The sequence below is a fragment of the Daphnia magna genome, linkage group LG1 (assembly GCF_020631705.1).
Source record: "Daphnia magna isolate NIES linkage group LG1, ASM2063170v1.1, whole genome shotgun sequence".
Taxonomy (NCBI): domain Eukaryota; kingdom Metazoa; phylum Arthropoda; class Branchiopoda; order Diplostraca; family Daphniidae; genus Daphnia; species Daphnia magna.
Window position 1 is genome coordinate 18,446,800 of NC_059182.1, and position 16,009 is coordinate 18,462,808.

Sequence of the window (16,009 nt, forward strand, 5' to 3'; positions counted from 1 at the left end):
GCTTGCAGTTGTCATGGGAACGAAGAAGCGTCTGCTTACTACGTCTGTCATTTTCGGCTTCAAGGGTTTTGGGTTTTCAAGCGCATCGTTCTCGTTCGTGTACACCATCTGGCCCGGTCAGTTCTTGCTTGGTGTTGTTCACGCTATAAAGTGATTTTTTTTCCTGCTCTTTTCCAGTACTATAATTGCGCTTTGGGTAAGTTTGTTGTTTTGTTTCTTTGTTATTCTTAGCCCCATTGGGCAACCATATCCGCAAAGTTTTCCCACTGTTGTTCTATCGATTTTCACAAGTAAAAGCAAATTGTGTAACTAAAATCAGAAAATCCTGTTTCAGGTTTGGAAATAAAAATGGTCATCAACACAGGTCATCCAGATTTGGATAGCAAAGTTGGGGATTGGTTAAATTGGGATAAGGTACATGACAGAATTTAAACATATCAGAACTTCTTAAAATAATGTTGTGTTGTCATTTCCTTAACAGAATGAAAAAAATATAGCTGAAATTGAAGATCTACTGAAAAAAAATGAGACAGCAACACTTGCAAAAATTTTTGGAAATCGTTTGGAGTTCGGAACAGGCAATAAATAGCAAAACAAGTTCTTTTTGTTATGTTTACATTTTTTTTCTACAACAAGTATTTTAAAAACTTGCAGCCGGTCTTAGAGGGGTTATGGCAGCTGGACCCAGCAGGATGAATGATTTGACAGTAATCCAAGCAACACAAGGTATGGCGAAATATCTTCTAGAATGCTTTGATGATGTCAAAACCCAAGGCGTGGCGATAGGCTATGATGGTAGGCACAACAGTAGCAGGTAAAACGTGGAGTATCGTTGTTTTCGTTGCTACTTTAAAGAAACTAATTCGTACTTTTGGCTGCCTGTATTCAGATTTGCTCGATTGGCTACACGAGCATTTATTTCAATGGGCATTCCTGTCCACCTCTTTTCTGCGCTAGTCCCTACTCCCTATATCCCATTCAGTGTATGCCAGCTTAAAACAAAAGCCGGCATCATGATAACTGCTTCGCACAATCCAAAAGAAGACAATGGATACAAAGTCTATTGGGACAATGGAGCACAGGTGTTTTTTCTTTCTTGTTTTCCGTAAAAAAGTGTATTAAAAGTGAAAACCTTAATTGTTTGTTTTCTTCCTCAGCTCATTTCTCCTCACGACAAAAACATTCTTAAACGTAGCCTAGACAATTTGGCTCCATGGGATGACGCGTGGGACGATTCGGTTAGGGAAAATCCTTTGGTTTCTGACCCTCTCGCAAACATAAACCAACTCTATTTCGATGTCCTTGCCAAGGAATGTCTGCGAAGCGAACTTAACCAACAAAACTGCCCTCAAGGTGAGTTTACCTCAGACGGCTATTACGTAATAATATGAGACCAATCTGATTTGCATTTTTCCTTATACAGTTTACCTACACACCTGTTCATGGTGTTGGAGCTCCTTATGTTAAGATGGCTTTTGATACTTGCAAGTTTCAGGTAGTCGTGAAACAACAAAAAGAAATTGGCTATTGAATCTTAACTATTTTCAATTACCATCAAGCCATACATCCCAGTTCAAGAGCAGATTGAGCCAGACCCTGAATTTTCCACCGTGAAATTCCCTAACCCTGAAGAGGGCAAATCTACTTTGAATCTAGCACTGGCAACAGCGTCTCGCAACAATTCCACTGTGATTTTGGCCAACGATCCCGATGCGGATCGTCTAGCATGTGCTGAATTGCAACCAAAGTAAGCTGACAAGATGGCCAGCAGCAAATCCCTTTTTTAATCCTCTTAACTGAACGTCGACTTAATTGCAGTGGAGACTGGAAAGTCTTTTCGGGCAATGAATTGGGTGCTCTGCTGGGTTGGTGGATGTGGTCAAGAGCCGAGCAAAAAGGACAAAATCCGGCGACGGCAGCCATGATCGCGTCAACTGTATCATCTAAAATCCTTCAGACCATGGCTGAACGTGAGGGTTTTTTGTTTGAAGAAACTCTTACTGGGTTCAAGTGGATGGCCAACCGTGGACTGCAGTTGCAGAAGGAAGGATATCAAATCCTGTTTGCTTTTGAAGGTTCGTTAGATAAATTGGCCACATGCAGGGCAACATTATCCTTTTTATTTTCTCCGCATCCACAGAGGCTATAGGGTTTATGTGCGGCATTCACGTCCCAGATAAAGACGGTGTTTCTGCGTCCGCCCATTTGTCCGAATTGGCTGTCCATTTGGAAAACAAAGGTACTACGCTCAACGGACAGCTAGAAGACATCTACCTCAAGTAATTACACTTTTTCTCCTGGCTGAATGAGTACAAATTGTTTTTGCTAATCGTTGAATTCATCTTAGATATGGTCAACATGTTACGCTGAACTCTTACTACTTGTGCTACGATCCAATTACATGCAATAAGCCGGATCTTTGAACGTCTTCGCAATTTTGAAAATGAACCTAAAACGGTATTTATTTTTTCAAAACTATCTTGTGCTATATTGGTGCTGACTTTCTTATCCATTGTCCTCTCGTAGTATCCGAAATCCTTGATGAATGGCAAATATGCCATTAAAGGTGTCCGTGATCTGACAAATGGCTTTGATTCACGACAGCCGGATGGCAAGGCTCTGCTTCCAACTTCAAGCTCTTCGCAAATGATCACCTTCTACTTTGAAAACGGATTAGATGCGACCATACGAACAAGTGGCACCGAACCTAAAATCAAATATTACACTGAGCTTCGCGCTCCACCTACTCAAACGTAATGCTATCGAATCTTCACTATGCATCAAATAGTTTGTAATATTATGTTTCGTTTGCTAGTGATCGTCAACAAGTCCAAGCGACTCTAGAAGAGATGGTTCAAGCTCTAGTGGACGAGTTTCTTCAACCGACGTTGAATCAGCTCACTCCCCGCCCTGAATGAAAACCTAAAAACCGCGTGGATGGACACATTTGGTTGGAATCATCAGATGTGTATTGAAACGTAGTCAACTTACGTGTGTAGAACTGTAATGCTACTCATTTTGATGGATCCGCTTTTCAAAGAGGTAGGCCCAACCTCTTTTTTCCTCTTGCCTAATTGTTTGGTGTGATAAGTAGTTTTCAAAATCTCTTTGTTATTTGTTAGCCGTAGAAAGGTTATTATTATTGTCTGTGTTATTCCGGGAAAATGTAGCGAGAGCTTATTCACACATCCGTGAATGAAGATTACCACTTATGTTTTTGAACCGTTTGTTCGTTGACACTAAACATGTTCCACTTGGCGAAAGAGTGTTTACCAGCCTTTTTACTTTGTGTCTATAGAAATAGCCAACGGGCTCTTTCATATCGATTAGATGGGTCGAAAATGCTTGCAAAATTCTAAATCCGATGGATTTAGATAGACGAATCGATCAACGTGATCGTAGTACCGGCAAAGATGGGCTCTCACGCGCGGTCCAACTTGTAAACGAATTTTTAGCGTCGGCCTACTGCGGGACAAAAATGTCGAATCTTTTAAAATTCTTCTTGTTTGTGTGTATAGGTAAAGAAATATGGGTTCCTTGTTTAGTCGTTGCAAAGTTCATATATCGCGCCGAGGCGATATATCAGGCCGTTAACGCTTTAATAGTTTAGATAGGGTGTGTTTACGACGAAGAGCGGGTGCTCGCTGCTTTCCTTCCTATTTTTACCCGATCCTTGTTGGTTTTTCGTTAGAAACCTAGTAATCGATGGTCTTCTCCGTATACACTCTGGCACTTAATTTATGTTCTTCGCATGCGGATGCATTTCATGGAGTTGTATATAACTCACGTCAGACACAGATGTCACAGCCGAACTTTCCATAACCGTATTATTTATTTCTGTTTGACATTAAAGGTGGGAAGAAAGAAGGGGTGCTCTCGATCGCGGCAGTTGTTGTTTAAGCTGCTGCGTGCAAACACGTGTGCTAACCGCTACAAGTCGGGGGAATAAGTAAAGGGATGGCAGTTATTGATTGATGGGGAAAAGTTTAAGCGTTTGCTTGTTGTCGGGGTCTAATAATAAGCCGCTGTTTGGAGGGTAACCCCGCGTCGTTTTGCGACGAGAGCAATCTACTCGAATGAATTGGTCTGCTCTGGTTTCCGCTAGCGGTGGCGTCTGCGTCTATTGTTGTCCGTCTCTCCGTTTACCCACATCCGCCCCAAAAAGACTAGGCCAGAAGACGAATGATGCCATTGTGTGTGGCTGAATATTACGTATCGATTCAACTTTGATTTCATTCTGTGCGAAGGGGCGATTTGGGTTTGGTTTTTCTCTTTTTTGGCCAGTCAGCGAGTTTCCCGCGTGACAAATAATTACGTTAGCCTAGCCGCCATTGAGACGAGAGCAAACACCTCATCAAAAATGCAAACAGACGTAGTCGTACAGTAAGATGCCGTACGTGAAAGTGACACGCAAAAGGAATGAACCATCTCTTTCCAACTCCATATCCCCCAGTTGACTCGAAACGGTTCCATTTGGTGAGTTGCATCGCGGTCCAGCAAACAAGCTGCATCGACTTTTTTTTGTTTTATTTTCTTTTCGGGTCGTTTTCACAAAGAGCTGCAAAGTATGGACCCGAACTGAAGTAGAAGCCCCGCCCCGTCCCTCTAAATAAAAACTAACTATAACATGAACGGCCAACAAGTTTTGGGCCTGCCTAATCTTTTAGTGGTCAGTTTTGGTTTGTGCTGGCCAACTCCCCGCTGTTTTGTGTACACTTAAATGTACAACACTGTCACTATACCCCGTATGCGTCCGTCTCTCAGTAAACTGTCCAGCGGGACTAGAAGGGAAAGGCAGTGCACTCAGCTGATTTGACGGGACGGAACCGTTCCGTTCATAAAAGAGTGCACTCTCTTGCCCTGTTTTTTTTTTTTATTGTGATCTCCAGACGCGTGAGACGGAGGGAAAAAATAAATCCCAGAGTGACGGATATACACTCTGGCGGACATCCCGCGATGCACAGAAGAGGGAGTACTGGCTAATTCAGGCTTTTCATGCATAATGGAAAGGCAGCACGCTCCTTGGTTGAACGAAATCACGCATTCAAGCATTTTCCTGCCACTCGTTTCTAAGTATAGATTGAACGGATCAAAGTCTAGATAGGAATAGTCCTAAAAAATTTTTTGGCATATTCACGCTAGTAAAAGTGTTGTCTATGGTTACACGTAAACGATATCCAGCATCCGCAAAAAAAAAATTTTGCTCGTATCGTCATGTTACATTGAAGACTAGATTTGATCGCGAATGTTATAGCAAATGTTTTCTCAGTACTGCGCATTGGAATCCAATGTAATCTGATGATGCGGATGGCACGTGTGCGGGGGTTTATTGTAAGTTTACCTCTGAACGATAAAACGCCCACGTAACTCACCTTATTTGCATTTTGGCCCGCAGGGCCCAAATAAGAGTATAGCCGCATTTGGAAGGGTAATGTATGTGTATTTTTTTTCCTGTTGTCACTAGATTATAGAAATTGATGAAAACGATTAGCGATTACATTGACCAATAAGAGGATTATATAAAAAGAGAGAGATATTTTTAATAGCATAAAATGCGTCGGAGAAATGGTTGGGAAAAAAAATGAATGATATTGTGCTGTACGCGTGCGTAGACACACACAAACATACACACACACATAAAAATGGAGAAAGAATACATGTTTTTTTTTTTTTTAAACAAACAAAGCGTGGCTGCGATGAAAAAGAGGCTGCGTGTGCGCTGCCACCCATTTGAGAGACTGATGGCAAACTAACGAACAATGGGGAGAGACGATCCTGCAAGAAAAACAGAATGACAGGAAGTGACAGAGGAAATGCATGGCCGGCGCTGATAGTAAAACAGTGTCGTCAACTAATGGCGTAACGGAAACGTAAGTGTATAGAATCATCGTGGTCTGTGTGGGAGTTTTCTTCTTCTTTGGACATAAAAATGATCACTTTCACTGATGGCTGCTGGTTGGCATAATTTTTTTCTTCATCGCTGCATATGGAAATAAAAGATCTGCGCACTGATCTCTCCATGGTTTTGCTGTGGCTATTTAGTTTTCCCCTTTTCGTTTTAAATCCCAGGATAGCAATAAGTTTGTTGGGTAGGCGACCTTTTGTAATTTTATTCTTCCTTCCTTTTTTTTTTTCTTTTAATTTTTCTTATCGTTTTTCTAGTTTCTGTTGCGACGACCGGCTCCGCCTGCACCGCCTGTTCATTTCGTGAAATTAAATAAGAGCTTATTAATGGCCAGTTTTTTCTTTTTTTTTTTTTCTTTCTAGAAAACATTTTGTCGGTAGTTTTAAGCGGTTATTCCATCAAAGACTTGAATAGATAAACAAATGAAAATGCGCACTAAAAGCGCTTGATGGTCTGGAGGTCATCATCTTTCCGCACGAGAATGATTTTTTTTTTTTTTCACGCATGCATGGGCGAGGATTAGGGGCGTTATTAATGAAACGTCGACCGACAACAACAAAAACTTTGATTTAAAACCGCCGAACGCGCTGCTGCCAAATATAATGACCGCGTCCGCATTGAAAAAAGGCTTTTGCTCCCGATCCTCTCGGTGGGGAATACTTCAAGTTGTGAGTGAATTAATCGTTACGACCGAGCTTTATTATCCGCAAAAATGTCTAGCTCCCTGTAATATTTTCTTGCTACGCAGCGGAAACGAAGGAAACTCTTCGCCCGACTCCGACTTTCTGTTGATGTAGTGGATTGGGGCGGTATCCATAGCAACGCTATTAGCCGAAACGATGGCACATTATTATCTTTCTTTTTTTTTACTAGGACGAATTATTTCAGATATTGCGCTCAACAGTCTCGTTGCCTGACTACGACGATATTAAAACCAATTTCCTTTTCACGCAATTTCGACGGGATATTAAAAAATAAAAAAAAGTTGGCCAGATTAAATTCGTAAATGCGTCTGCTGAACAGCAGGAAAGTAAAAGGCCAAAGGAGCGTGGTGCAGCCGAGTTCAATTTAACTGAATTGGAGTCAAGCTGTGCTGGAAAATAAACGGAAAGAAACAAAAAAGAAAATTGCGGTTGGAAACCGTACGAACCGACGATGACAGATAATGGATGAAGCGAGACGAGGTTAGCAAAGTGATTAAAATGATGAGAGACGGGTATCTATGTATATCATCAGCTATCATCAGCGTATAGCTGTAATATCGATCGTATATTGTGTGTGCGTGAGCGCTTGTACGTGCGCGTTCAAGTGCTGAGCTTTGAACTCTTGGACGGCCGAGGATTGGATGCATTCGCTAATTGAATGAGACTCTATTGAAGAAGCCATCGCCTACAATACACGCGTAGGCATAACGACGTTCGACCTGAATTCGCTGTCAACTACTCCCCGCCAGCAATCCGGATTTTAACAAGGTGATTCAAGTTGACTCTTTTCTGTTTGTGTTTGACGAGTTCTATTCGTCTTTTTTTTTTTTTTTTATCTCTGGCAAACACATATTAGATGATAATGCCTATTTTTCTTTCCCTTTCTATTTATGTGTCTTCCTTATTCTCTTTTACGTTTCTTTCAGTTCCGTCGTTGCGGAATCCATTTTGGTTGGGGCGCAAGATTGCCCGCAGACAGGCGTATTTACACGAAGAGCGGGATTCAATCTTGGCACCATTCAAAGAAAGAAAGAGAAGAAAAAAAAACCCGACGAAGAACTAGGATTAAATATACAGAGAATGCCAACAAGGCGCTATAGAGAATGTGCACACGCCCCTCCTCGAACCGGAATTCTTTCTTCTTCCTTTAAAAAAAAAAAATACGCTAGAAGAAGGAAAGAAGATAGAAAGAGTGAAAAGAGTAAAATGTCTTTCCCCCAATTAATAAATAATAAGCACGAAAGTCACGCTTCATTAATGAATGAAGCGTGAAAAGAGGCTAACCTTTTTTGCATTTCTTAGTGATGGTCTTGGATTGTTCGCAGCTGCTGTCGCCCTTTTTCAGCGTCATACTGCGCGAGCGTTGATTGGTGGCAGTGTTGCATTCGGACCAGGCGCCCTTGGTGTATCGGCAAGCTATTCAATACGAAAGAAATGAACAAGAAAAAAGAACGATCGATTTAATCAGGTAATCGATCTGCAATAAGACGTTGGTTCTGTGCACAATGTGCTGTGTATACAAGTTCCCAAAAGAGAAGAGAGAAAAAGGGAATTATTGAGCTTGAAAAAGAGAGAGAAGAAAAAAAAGGGCGAGTGGCTGATATTACCTTTACCCTCTCCCCGGCGGCGTCTTTCTCCTTGCTCTGCGTTCCCCCTGGCGGATCCCCTGTTGCGGCCTCTTCCGGCTCCTTCCGGCTGGCTAGCCGATCGAACAACGCGAAGATTGACTTGGTCATCTTCGTCCTCCTCGTTGCTGCTATTATCCTCGGCCGTTGAAGCTTCGTCTTGCTGATCTTCAGTGAACAGCTCGTTATCTTCTTCAAGATCCTGGGCAGCAGCCAGAACGACAGCACCAGCCACCAAAAGTAAGAACAACGTCCACTTCATGGTTTCTTTTTCTTTTTATTTCGTATTGCGGGTTGTGCCTTTTCCTCTCTTTATTGCCACCCGAATTAGAGAGATTGGCTTCCTTTTTTGCTAGTTAGACGATGCCCAAGAGGTAATTCGTAGAAGGCTGTAGGGCTCGTGACAGTTGAGGGACTTTCTTTCTTGTTGGCAGCAAGCGGCTTCCAATCTACGTCGTCAAGAGCATCAAGAATTGGCTGTTATTTTAAAAGTTTTGTGGCGTGTGCGTTCTAGTAATCAGAAGAAAAGTCGTTGTCTCGTCATCAAAGGCCTTCTATCCTTTACAGCAGTTGTATATGCAGCTGTATAGGCTCGGTTGTATGCACTGCGGTAACTCGGAAACTTTTGTTCGTTAAACATGGTGAAAAGCAGATGGCCCAGCCGGTTGGATGATGAGACCATCTATGTGTGTCAAGACAGGCCACTTAATTAACCGCTACAAAAGAATGGCAAGCGCCACATTGAGTGAACTTCCTCTGCGTCTCTCTATAGAGAGTTGGGGTGAAAGAAAAAAAAAAAAAAAAGGAGGCAAATGTCACCATGGCGACCCTACGTGAAAGGCAGTTTCGATCTGTGTGTGTGTGTGTGAGCTCGGGAGTGGTACAATGGAATGGGGCTTCCCCTTCACTTGCACTGCGGACGACAACGACGACATCAACGAGCGTCGGCTCTATACGACGCTGTAGTGTCTCATTTCACGGGGCCATGCACTTAGCAATAAGAGCAGTTCACTTGCACACACAACTGTCTCCGCCCTTCAGTCCATATCCATCGTAAAATAATAACAAGTTCCCCTCTCATTCTGTTGGATTCTAGCGCCTTCTCTTTATTCTCAGGGTTGGCTGGATCGGATCCATTCCTTATCTATCCTTCTCTCTTTTGGATGTGCTAGCCTTGGGCTGCTGGACCTCGATTTGTCCCATCTCGTTTTAGCTGGAGCGCTTCTCTTTCATTTTGCTGTTCAACTTGTCCTATTATTCGTTTCGGTTCCCCTCCCACTCCAAATGTCCACTGCGACATACGATATACACACTGTCAACTTTTCAAAGTGCGTGACTATACTGTGATAAACTCCTCCCTAGAGATCAGCCGTCGTGATTTTCATCTACGTAAAAAATTCCATGTCCGCTGGCCTCTTTGGGTTGGTAAAAAGTGATTTTCGGTTGCAATCTATTCTCGTCCATCCCCGACTCTAACAATAACGTATGGGATTCAACCTCCGTTATCCATCATCGTCGTCCCCTTATTGATCTTATTTTTCCTATCAATTATTTATATCTGAGCAATGATTTTTCAGAGATTTGCCCGTTTTTTCCCCCGTCCTTCATTGATAATTGAATTGGCAGTGATGCGAGCATGTCTTTGCCCACCGCTCATCAAGCGGTGTACTCTCACTGCAGGACAGACGTATCGACGAGCATTGTGTTGCTAAATGTATGTAGAAAATTGCCAGCAGTGGAACGTTGCGTTCTATTTTTCGTTCGACTGATAAGGCACGACAACGTTGATCTCCTATATCCTATTTTCCTTTTTATTTTTGGTCGCCTCCCACTCTTTTTTTTTTTTACAAAGTCAGTTAGAACTGGATATAAATATATGTGCCCGAATGGTAGAGTACCGCATCCACTGGGAGGGCGCTATCGCGACCGAACTCTGCACCAGTCACGAATTCGTTTCTTTTATCCTCATCTATTGGGAAATGATTTACATTTTCACTACTCGCGTTCTTTGAAGGACTTTGGGAAAAACCCACGTCTCGCGTGTTGCCGCGCTTTAGAATCTCTGCAAACTGTTTATACGCAGGCGATGTTTCACAGTTCAAAACAAAAAAAAAAATGTTTTTCAGGCTTCCTTTTCGGCCGAGATCAACGAAAAGGATCTGCACATCAAAGCGCTAAAATATAAAATGGTGTGGGCAATCGATCGATTCTTCTCTCGTTTCAAGGGATAGGTAAAGCATCCTGTCCCAACAATGTACGACACCGAAAAAAATTGGCTTTCAATTGCCTAACCGAGTAAAACAATGTGACAGTGCATAGCAATTGATGTCGGGGTCAATTAAAACATCTACTTCATTCCAATAGCCACCGTTCGAACGTATAGAAAGCTCCACTCTGTGAAAACATGTGTCTATAACCACTAGATGTTCACGCTTATTTTGTTGGCCGTTGTTTCCTATTCGATTCCAAACTTTTCAGCGATTTCAATTCGACGTGACATAAACAAGACATCAGTGCCAACATATTCACACTTGATGGCGGACTGTGTGTATCGCGGGATAAACAAGACACATACGATAAAAAACAACCGGGCAAGAGCCAAGAAAGCGGATCGATTTTTTTTTTGAAGGAACTCTCTAGGCATTTCTTGTTTAACTTCGTTTCGGCTGCAGATGAAACGAGAATAACAAGACTCAGGGAAAAAAAAAAGAAAAAGAAAACAGGAGGGTGGCGGCAGTAGCAAAGGTTGTTGCTTCTCTATAGTTATTAGAACTTTCCCCCCTTTTCCTTTTAATCTTCAACATTGTGTAGATACATTTAATGCTCCAATCAAAAACATTCCGTCGCTCTATGTAGTCCACCACAAAAGGTTTAATACGAGAAGGACGTTAACGGCCAGTATATATAAACACGAGTTGAAGGAATAAGAAAAAAGAATTAAATCTGTTTCTTTTTTCTGATGGTGAGATGATGGCCGGCAACAAGTTTTTTGTTATAATTCTTTTCTTCTTAGGCCTTTCCCTTCAAAATTATTTTCTCCCCCCATAGTTTTTCATTTCTTCTATCCGTTATATTTCCAGAAAAGAAAATGTGGTCAGTGGGAAGAACCAATCAGCATAATAAATGGGCACGCGGAGAGGCCCGGCTTATATCCAGCGAGAGAAAGAGGGTTTTATGTTTAAATATAATTACCCGAAAGCAAAATAGCCAAACCGGCGCCTCCATGACGACGGCAACCAAGAAGGGGGGGGGGGGATTATACTTAAGAAAATACAAAAGAAACTCCAGACTGACCATAGATCAGATTTATGCCTCTGAGTTATTGTCTTACCTTCCCCTCAGATTATTTGATCCGATACCTTTTTTTTTTTTCCTGTTAACCCGAGCGATATGGATTTTCTTGTTGTTTGGTCTACCCGAACTAAAATCTTTTCCTCCTTTTTCTTTTTCAGGACTCGCCAATGTTTTTCAATCCGTCTGTCTAATATGGTCTGCGTAGACGTTTATATATGTAGGTAAGGGCTACTTGACATTTTATTGCTTTCCGACTCATCTTTTCGTCTAGTGTGTGTACACTTATTCGTATTGCTGCGCTTGTGTCTATGTGCGTTGGTCTTGGTCTGCCATCCCTTTGGTGCTCTTCTGCACCGGATACCAGCACATAAAAAGCGAGAATCGACTCGAAAGAAAAGATGAAAGACGCCTAGAAATGTCTATGGAACAAGAATCCCGTATCAAAGAATCCCCTTACAGTAGTACTACTTGTATGGAAAATAGCCCATTTCGCGTAGATTGAGACTGTCAACACTCATCATTTCTCGTCTCGGGCCAACGCGTTTCCTTTTTCTCGCTTTGTTTTGCTTTCGCTCGTTTACATAAACAGCAGTCTACCGTATGCTCTATCTGCTCGCATAACATTCCGCATGCCTGGCGCTGACGTGTCTATCTCGGTGGAATGGGCTCAGCTTAGCTCATCGCCTTATCCTTCACCGAAAACTTTTTTGCTCGGCTAACGCTGGCATTTCTCCGGCTCTATATAAACCAGCGTCGACTATCAGCGAAAGACAGTGTCAACTGGGAAATGGAGGAAATGGCGACGACTGCTTGTCATCGTCCTCTCGATCAGCCTTATGACCACGCCAGTGTACTATACGCACAACAACTTGCGAATGGTTATACACACACACGCCGCTGCTGCTGCTTCTTCTTTATAGCCCAGCCGTCTCATCACATCACTGAGTTTCTCGTCTAGTTGGACTTGAGGGCGCTTTTCGGCTCAATCCACACGGAGGGAATCGGATTTGGCACGCGTTGAAAAGTCACTGCTGATGTTCGCGTCTTTTTTCCTTTCCTCCCACTCGCGCACAACGCTAATCCCTCTTTAAGTTCTAAATTTTTACTTGACGCCTAAAGCTTTCGTCGGCCAAAGTTGACAACAAAATTAGAGAATGTAACCAAAGCGGTTCATTTTCTGAATATATATTTTTTTCGACGTGTAGTTTTAATTTATTATTTTTTTTTTCGCTTTGGAAGGAGGGTGCGGGAATTCGTTTTTCCGGGCTCGTGCACGAAATCAGCCATCGTTCACACCGGCACAAGCGCCAGTGACTGTGAAAGAGGGACGCAGGAGACCGAAAGCTGATGTCTCAGAGGAGATGGGATCCGAGTCACTGAATTCCCTTCTCTTCCCCAGAAACAGGGAAAAGCAATCATTGCACTATAAAAACTATTTTCAGCCTTCCTTTAACCATTCCAAAATAAAAGCCTCCCCCCTGCACCCTCACTCTTTGACCAGTTGCTTTTTTCTACTTCATCGAAACCCCTAACGGCTAACCCCTTTTTGTTTTCTGTTACAGAAAGAAGACGCTTACGTAATGAATAAAAAGGATCGCCTAGAGAATGACAGCTGCAACAAATACGAGGAAGACCTGACACTAACACGTAACGCAAATAATACGACGGTAAATAATTTTTGATAGAGTTCAGTACCTGATTTAGATGGCAGAAGCGAAGAGTGCGGCTGAGGAAGGTTCGTGTGCGACCGGAATCGAGTGCGTCTGAGAGCTGACTGCTTCCTCGCTCGCCGTTCGAAAAGACTTTTTAGTTTGGGAGGCAAGCGGGTGGAGAAAGGGGAGGATATGTTGCTGTTTGGCCCTCACTGACTGGTAAAGCTTCCTCTCCCGTCTGCGCCGTTAGAAGTGAGGAAAAACACGATCTTCTTGTGCGCGCCACCAATCACCGAACAGACGGGCCATTTCCGCCCAACGTTTGGCCACGTTCTTTTATTTATTTTATTCCTTTTTTTCGTTTCCCTTTTGTTTGTTTTTTGAAATTTTAACCACCATTTCAATTCTGAACGTAAACTGTCAAATAATCGCTTGTGATCCGTGTTTGTTTGAAAGCTACAGCAACAATGCCCTGGGAACGTTTAAAAGAAACGTAAATAAGCAGACAGATACACGACAGAAAGTAAATGGCGGGAACTAATCAAACGCCCGCTGGGTGGTTGTATTAGAAACGTACCCAGGTCCGCTGCGCTAATTAACGGCCTTCGCTGCTGGGCGTCGAGCTCATGGATAGCATGGTTTAGGGCCATCGGTATAGGCTATTGACTGGCCTGTGTCGTGCATTGCACGCAAAAAAATAAATAAAGGAAGGTTGATTGGGGACTACGTTGGATGGGATTCAAGGCAGTGCACAACAGCCGAATACAATGCAAACACAAGAACTGGGGTTTCAATAGAAGATCTCTCTCCCTCTTTGTATTTGCGACGAACTCCCGACAGAAAACCATATTGTGAGCTGAGCAAGAATAGGTACGTGCGTTAAAATAGAGAACGAATAGAGCAGGAATTCCGGTTTTGACAGCGATCGATAAACGAAGGGACGCTGCTGTGTTACAATTTTACAATTCAAACCAAACACGAGACATCTAGCGGACAGCATTCCTTACACATGATTCGTAAGTTTCAATCACTTTGTTAAATGATCCTCTACTCCGGGCGGCATCTACTAGTTGTTGGAGGCGATCGGGTACTGTTCGATGAGCTGCTTGTAGAATGAAGGCAAGGGCTTTGGTGTTGAGCGATTCGAGCAAACCAAGGAAATAGTCAATGGCAAACAAGTCGAGCTGTTTACGGAAACAATCGCCAACTATTTCGCTGTAATCAGATGCGCATTTGCTGAGCTCGTTTTCTCCGTCCACGTATGGCTCTAGTTTACTGCCAACGTGGCCCACCAACTCCAATATCTTACAATCAAGTGGTGCTGAACTGAAGGTGATGAAGAAGATCGTGACCGCTTGCACGGCACTTGCAGTTAAACTGGCCAATTCCTCCTCTGTGGAATCGCAGACGCTTTTCAGTAGAAAGGAAAAGTGAAACGATAAGAACGAATCAACACGGTCTCGCGCGTTCACTAAAACCAATAAAGTAAACTTAAAACAGCTTCCAACTGGATTAAAATAACGTATAAATACCGATTTCTATTTGCATAGGTTTATGTCTGCTGAAATTGTAAAACGCCGAAACCAGGGCGACAAATGAATCTCGAACCTCTAGTGGATAATCAAAAGCGATATCTGAGTTGCCACTTTGCAGTTGCTTTTGAGCTTCTATTATCCCACTAAGAATGTCTGAAACATCATAAATATGAATTAGCTTTTGACCACAAAAACAAGCATTAAAAAACCATACTTTTATATGGAACTTCTTCGTCATGTTTCATATGTCTAGTCAGGTTTTCAAGCAACTTAGCAGATCCAATTAACAACTCTTCTGCATAAAGGAATTTAGAAAAAAAATATTAATAAGTGTATGAAGGGGTGGTCAGTGAAGAAAACAATATGATGCAGAGATCATTATTACCATTTAGAGAGTTTTCAAGGATGAAGGCAACAGACATCCATAAGGCTTCATCATCAAGAAGACTACTGCAGGATTTATTGTCAGAATAGTGAATCAAATTATCTAGGAGCCGAACAATCTGGATAATTGTTTGGGAGTCTTCACTAGACATCAAGTTTACTACACCAGTCAGCAACTCACTATCCAATAGGATTTCATGGCCTATCTTTTGTTGGCAAGATAGGTTTGCTAGGATTCCAATTCCAATCTCCTGTATTTATATTTTTATGTTCATTTAAAAAAAATGCATAATATGCACTCATTAACACCTTTACCGTTAATCTTGGGGCTACACTTTCTTCAATGACACATTTTGCTAAGGATAAAATGTCATGCTGAAATAAACAATGTGCAACTTCTTTATCTGCAGACATGTCCCACAACAAACACAGGTCTGTTTCCAAGGATTCATCCAGTTCAACTGCATTGCTCTCTTGAGTTTCAAAATTGTTATGGTTCTTTGAGTATGAAGGCAATTCCTGGACAGTGAAACTTGTTGAAACTATTTAACTTGTCTATTAGTTTTATACCTCAGTAAGTTTCATTAAAGTTTTCAAGATCCACGATTCCGAATACAACGTATCACCTATCGCATCTCCTTTAAGTCTTTCGTCATCTTCCGTTATTGCTTCACCATTTTCTTCAACACTGGATTCATCAGAGTTTTGCTTAGAAACGGACATTCTAAATTTCTAACCGAGAAAAAAAAATTGCTGTCGAAAACTAACGACTGAAGCTAAAGCACTCTGAGATTTGTTTGTTTGTTTGTTTACAACATGACGGTATTTCACCTCTTGCCGCTAGGAGAACTGACAGTGCCGTATGTTACACTGTAAGGTCGCTAGATGTCTATTCCTAACTTTTTAGTTG

General features: G+C 42.2%; 2 protein-coding genes and 2 long non-coding RNA genes across 6 annotated transcripts; 3 read left to right on the forward strand and 1 right to left on the reverse strand.

Moving 5' to 3' along the window:
• The first annotated feature begins 40 nt into the window (after nucleotides 1-40).
• On the forward strand, nucleotides 41-3,263 carry LOC116934804 (phosphoglucomutase-2). Its single transcript, XM_032942278.2, is given in 15 exon segments — nucleotides 41-196; nucleotides 335-414; nucleotides 482-578; nucleotides 655-814; nucleotides 890-1,082; nucleotides 1,158-1,337; nucleotides 1,339-1,353; nucleotides 1,424-1,495; nucleotides 1,560-1,747; nucleotides 1,819-2,075; nucleotides 2,141-2,279; nucleotides 2,348-2,399; nucleotides 2,401-2,457; nucleotides 2,527-2,753; nucleotides 2,816-3,263. Coding segments are annotated over 14 exon segments (1,806 nt in total). The 5' UTR covers nucleotides 41-196; nucleotides 335-348; the 3' UTR covers nucleotides 2,919-3,263.
• Nucleotides 3,264-4,053: 790 nt separating this feature from the next.
• Nucleotides 4,054-8,532, forward strand: LOC116936398. Its single transcript, XR_004401709.2, has 2 exons — nucleotides 4,054-7,377; nucleotides 7,536-8,532. It is a non-coding gene; the product is annotated as an uncharacterized LOC116936398 (long non-coding RNA).
• On the reverse strand, nucleotides 8,515-15,822 carry LOC123466678 (protein SAAL1-like). 3 transcript variants are annotated; one of them, XM_045166888.1, is made up of 8 exons: nucleotides 15,670-15,822; nucleotides 15,415-15,618; nucleotides 15,101-15,350; nucleotides 14,930-15,010; nucleotides 14,713-14,868; nucleotides 13,758-14,651; nucleotides 13,224-13,652; nucleotides 8,515-8,683 (listed from the first exon to the last, which is right to left on the reverse strand). In XM_045166888.1, exons 1-6 carry the CDS (start codon nucleotides 15,820-15,822, stop codon nucleotides 14,167-14,169), a joined length of 1,329 nt encoding a protein of 442 aa, XP_045022823.1. In that variant the 3' UTR covers nucleotides 8,515-8,683; nucleotides 13,224-13,652; nucleotides 13,758-14,166. The 3 variants fall into 3 exon arrangements, with proteins under 3 accessions (XP_045022823.1, XP_045022824.1, XP_045022822.1); XM_045166889.1 differs by having other exon boundaries at nucleotides 13,224-14,651; nucleotides 15,415-15,597; XM_045166887.1 differs by having other exon boundaries at nucleotides 13,224-14,651.
• LOC123466790 lies at nucleotides 11,682-13,610 on the forward strand. The gene is made up of 2 exons (XR_006641537.1): nucleotides 11,682-11,749; nucleotides 12,768-13,610. It is a non-coding gene; the product is annotated as an uncharacterized LOC123466790 (long non-coding RNA).
• Nucleotides 15,823-16,009: the final 187 nt, after the last annotated feature.

What these genes read in the sequence shown, in the direction of transcription:
- LOC123466678 (XM_045166888.1), bottom strand. Translation starts at nt 15,822, where the DNA reads ATGTCCGTTTCTAAGCAAAACTCTGATGAATCCAGTGTTGAAGAAAAT. An exon ending in GTGTAGCCCCAAGATTAACG is followed by an intron (nt 15,351 to 15,414) that starts GTAAAGGTGTTA and finishes ATATAAATACAG; the next exon opens with GAGATTGGAATTGGAATCCT. An exon ending in ACCTATGCAAATAGAAATCG is followed by an intron (nt 14,652 to 14,712) that starts GTATTTATACGT and finishes TATTGGTTTTAG; the next exon opens with TGAACGCGCGAGACCGTGTT.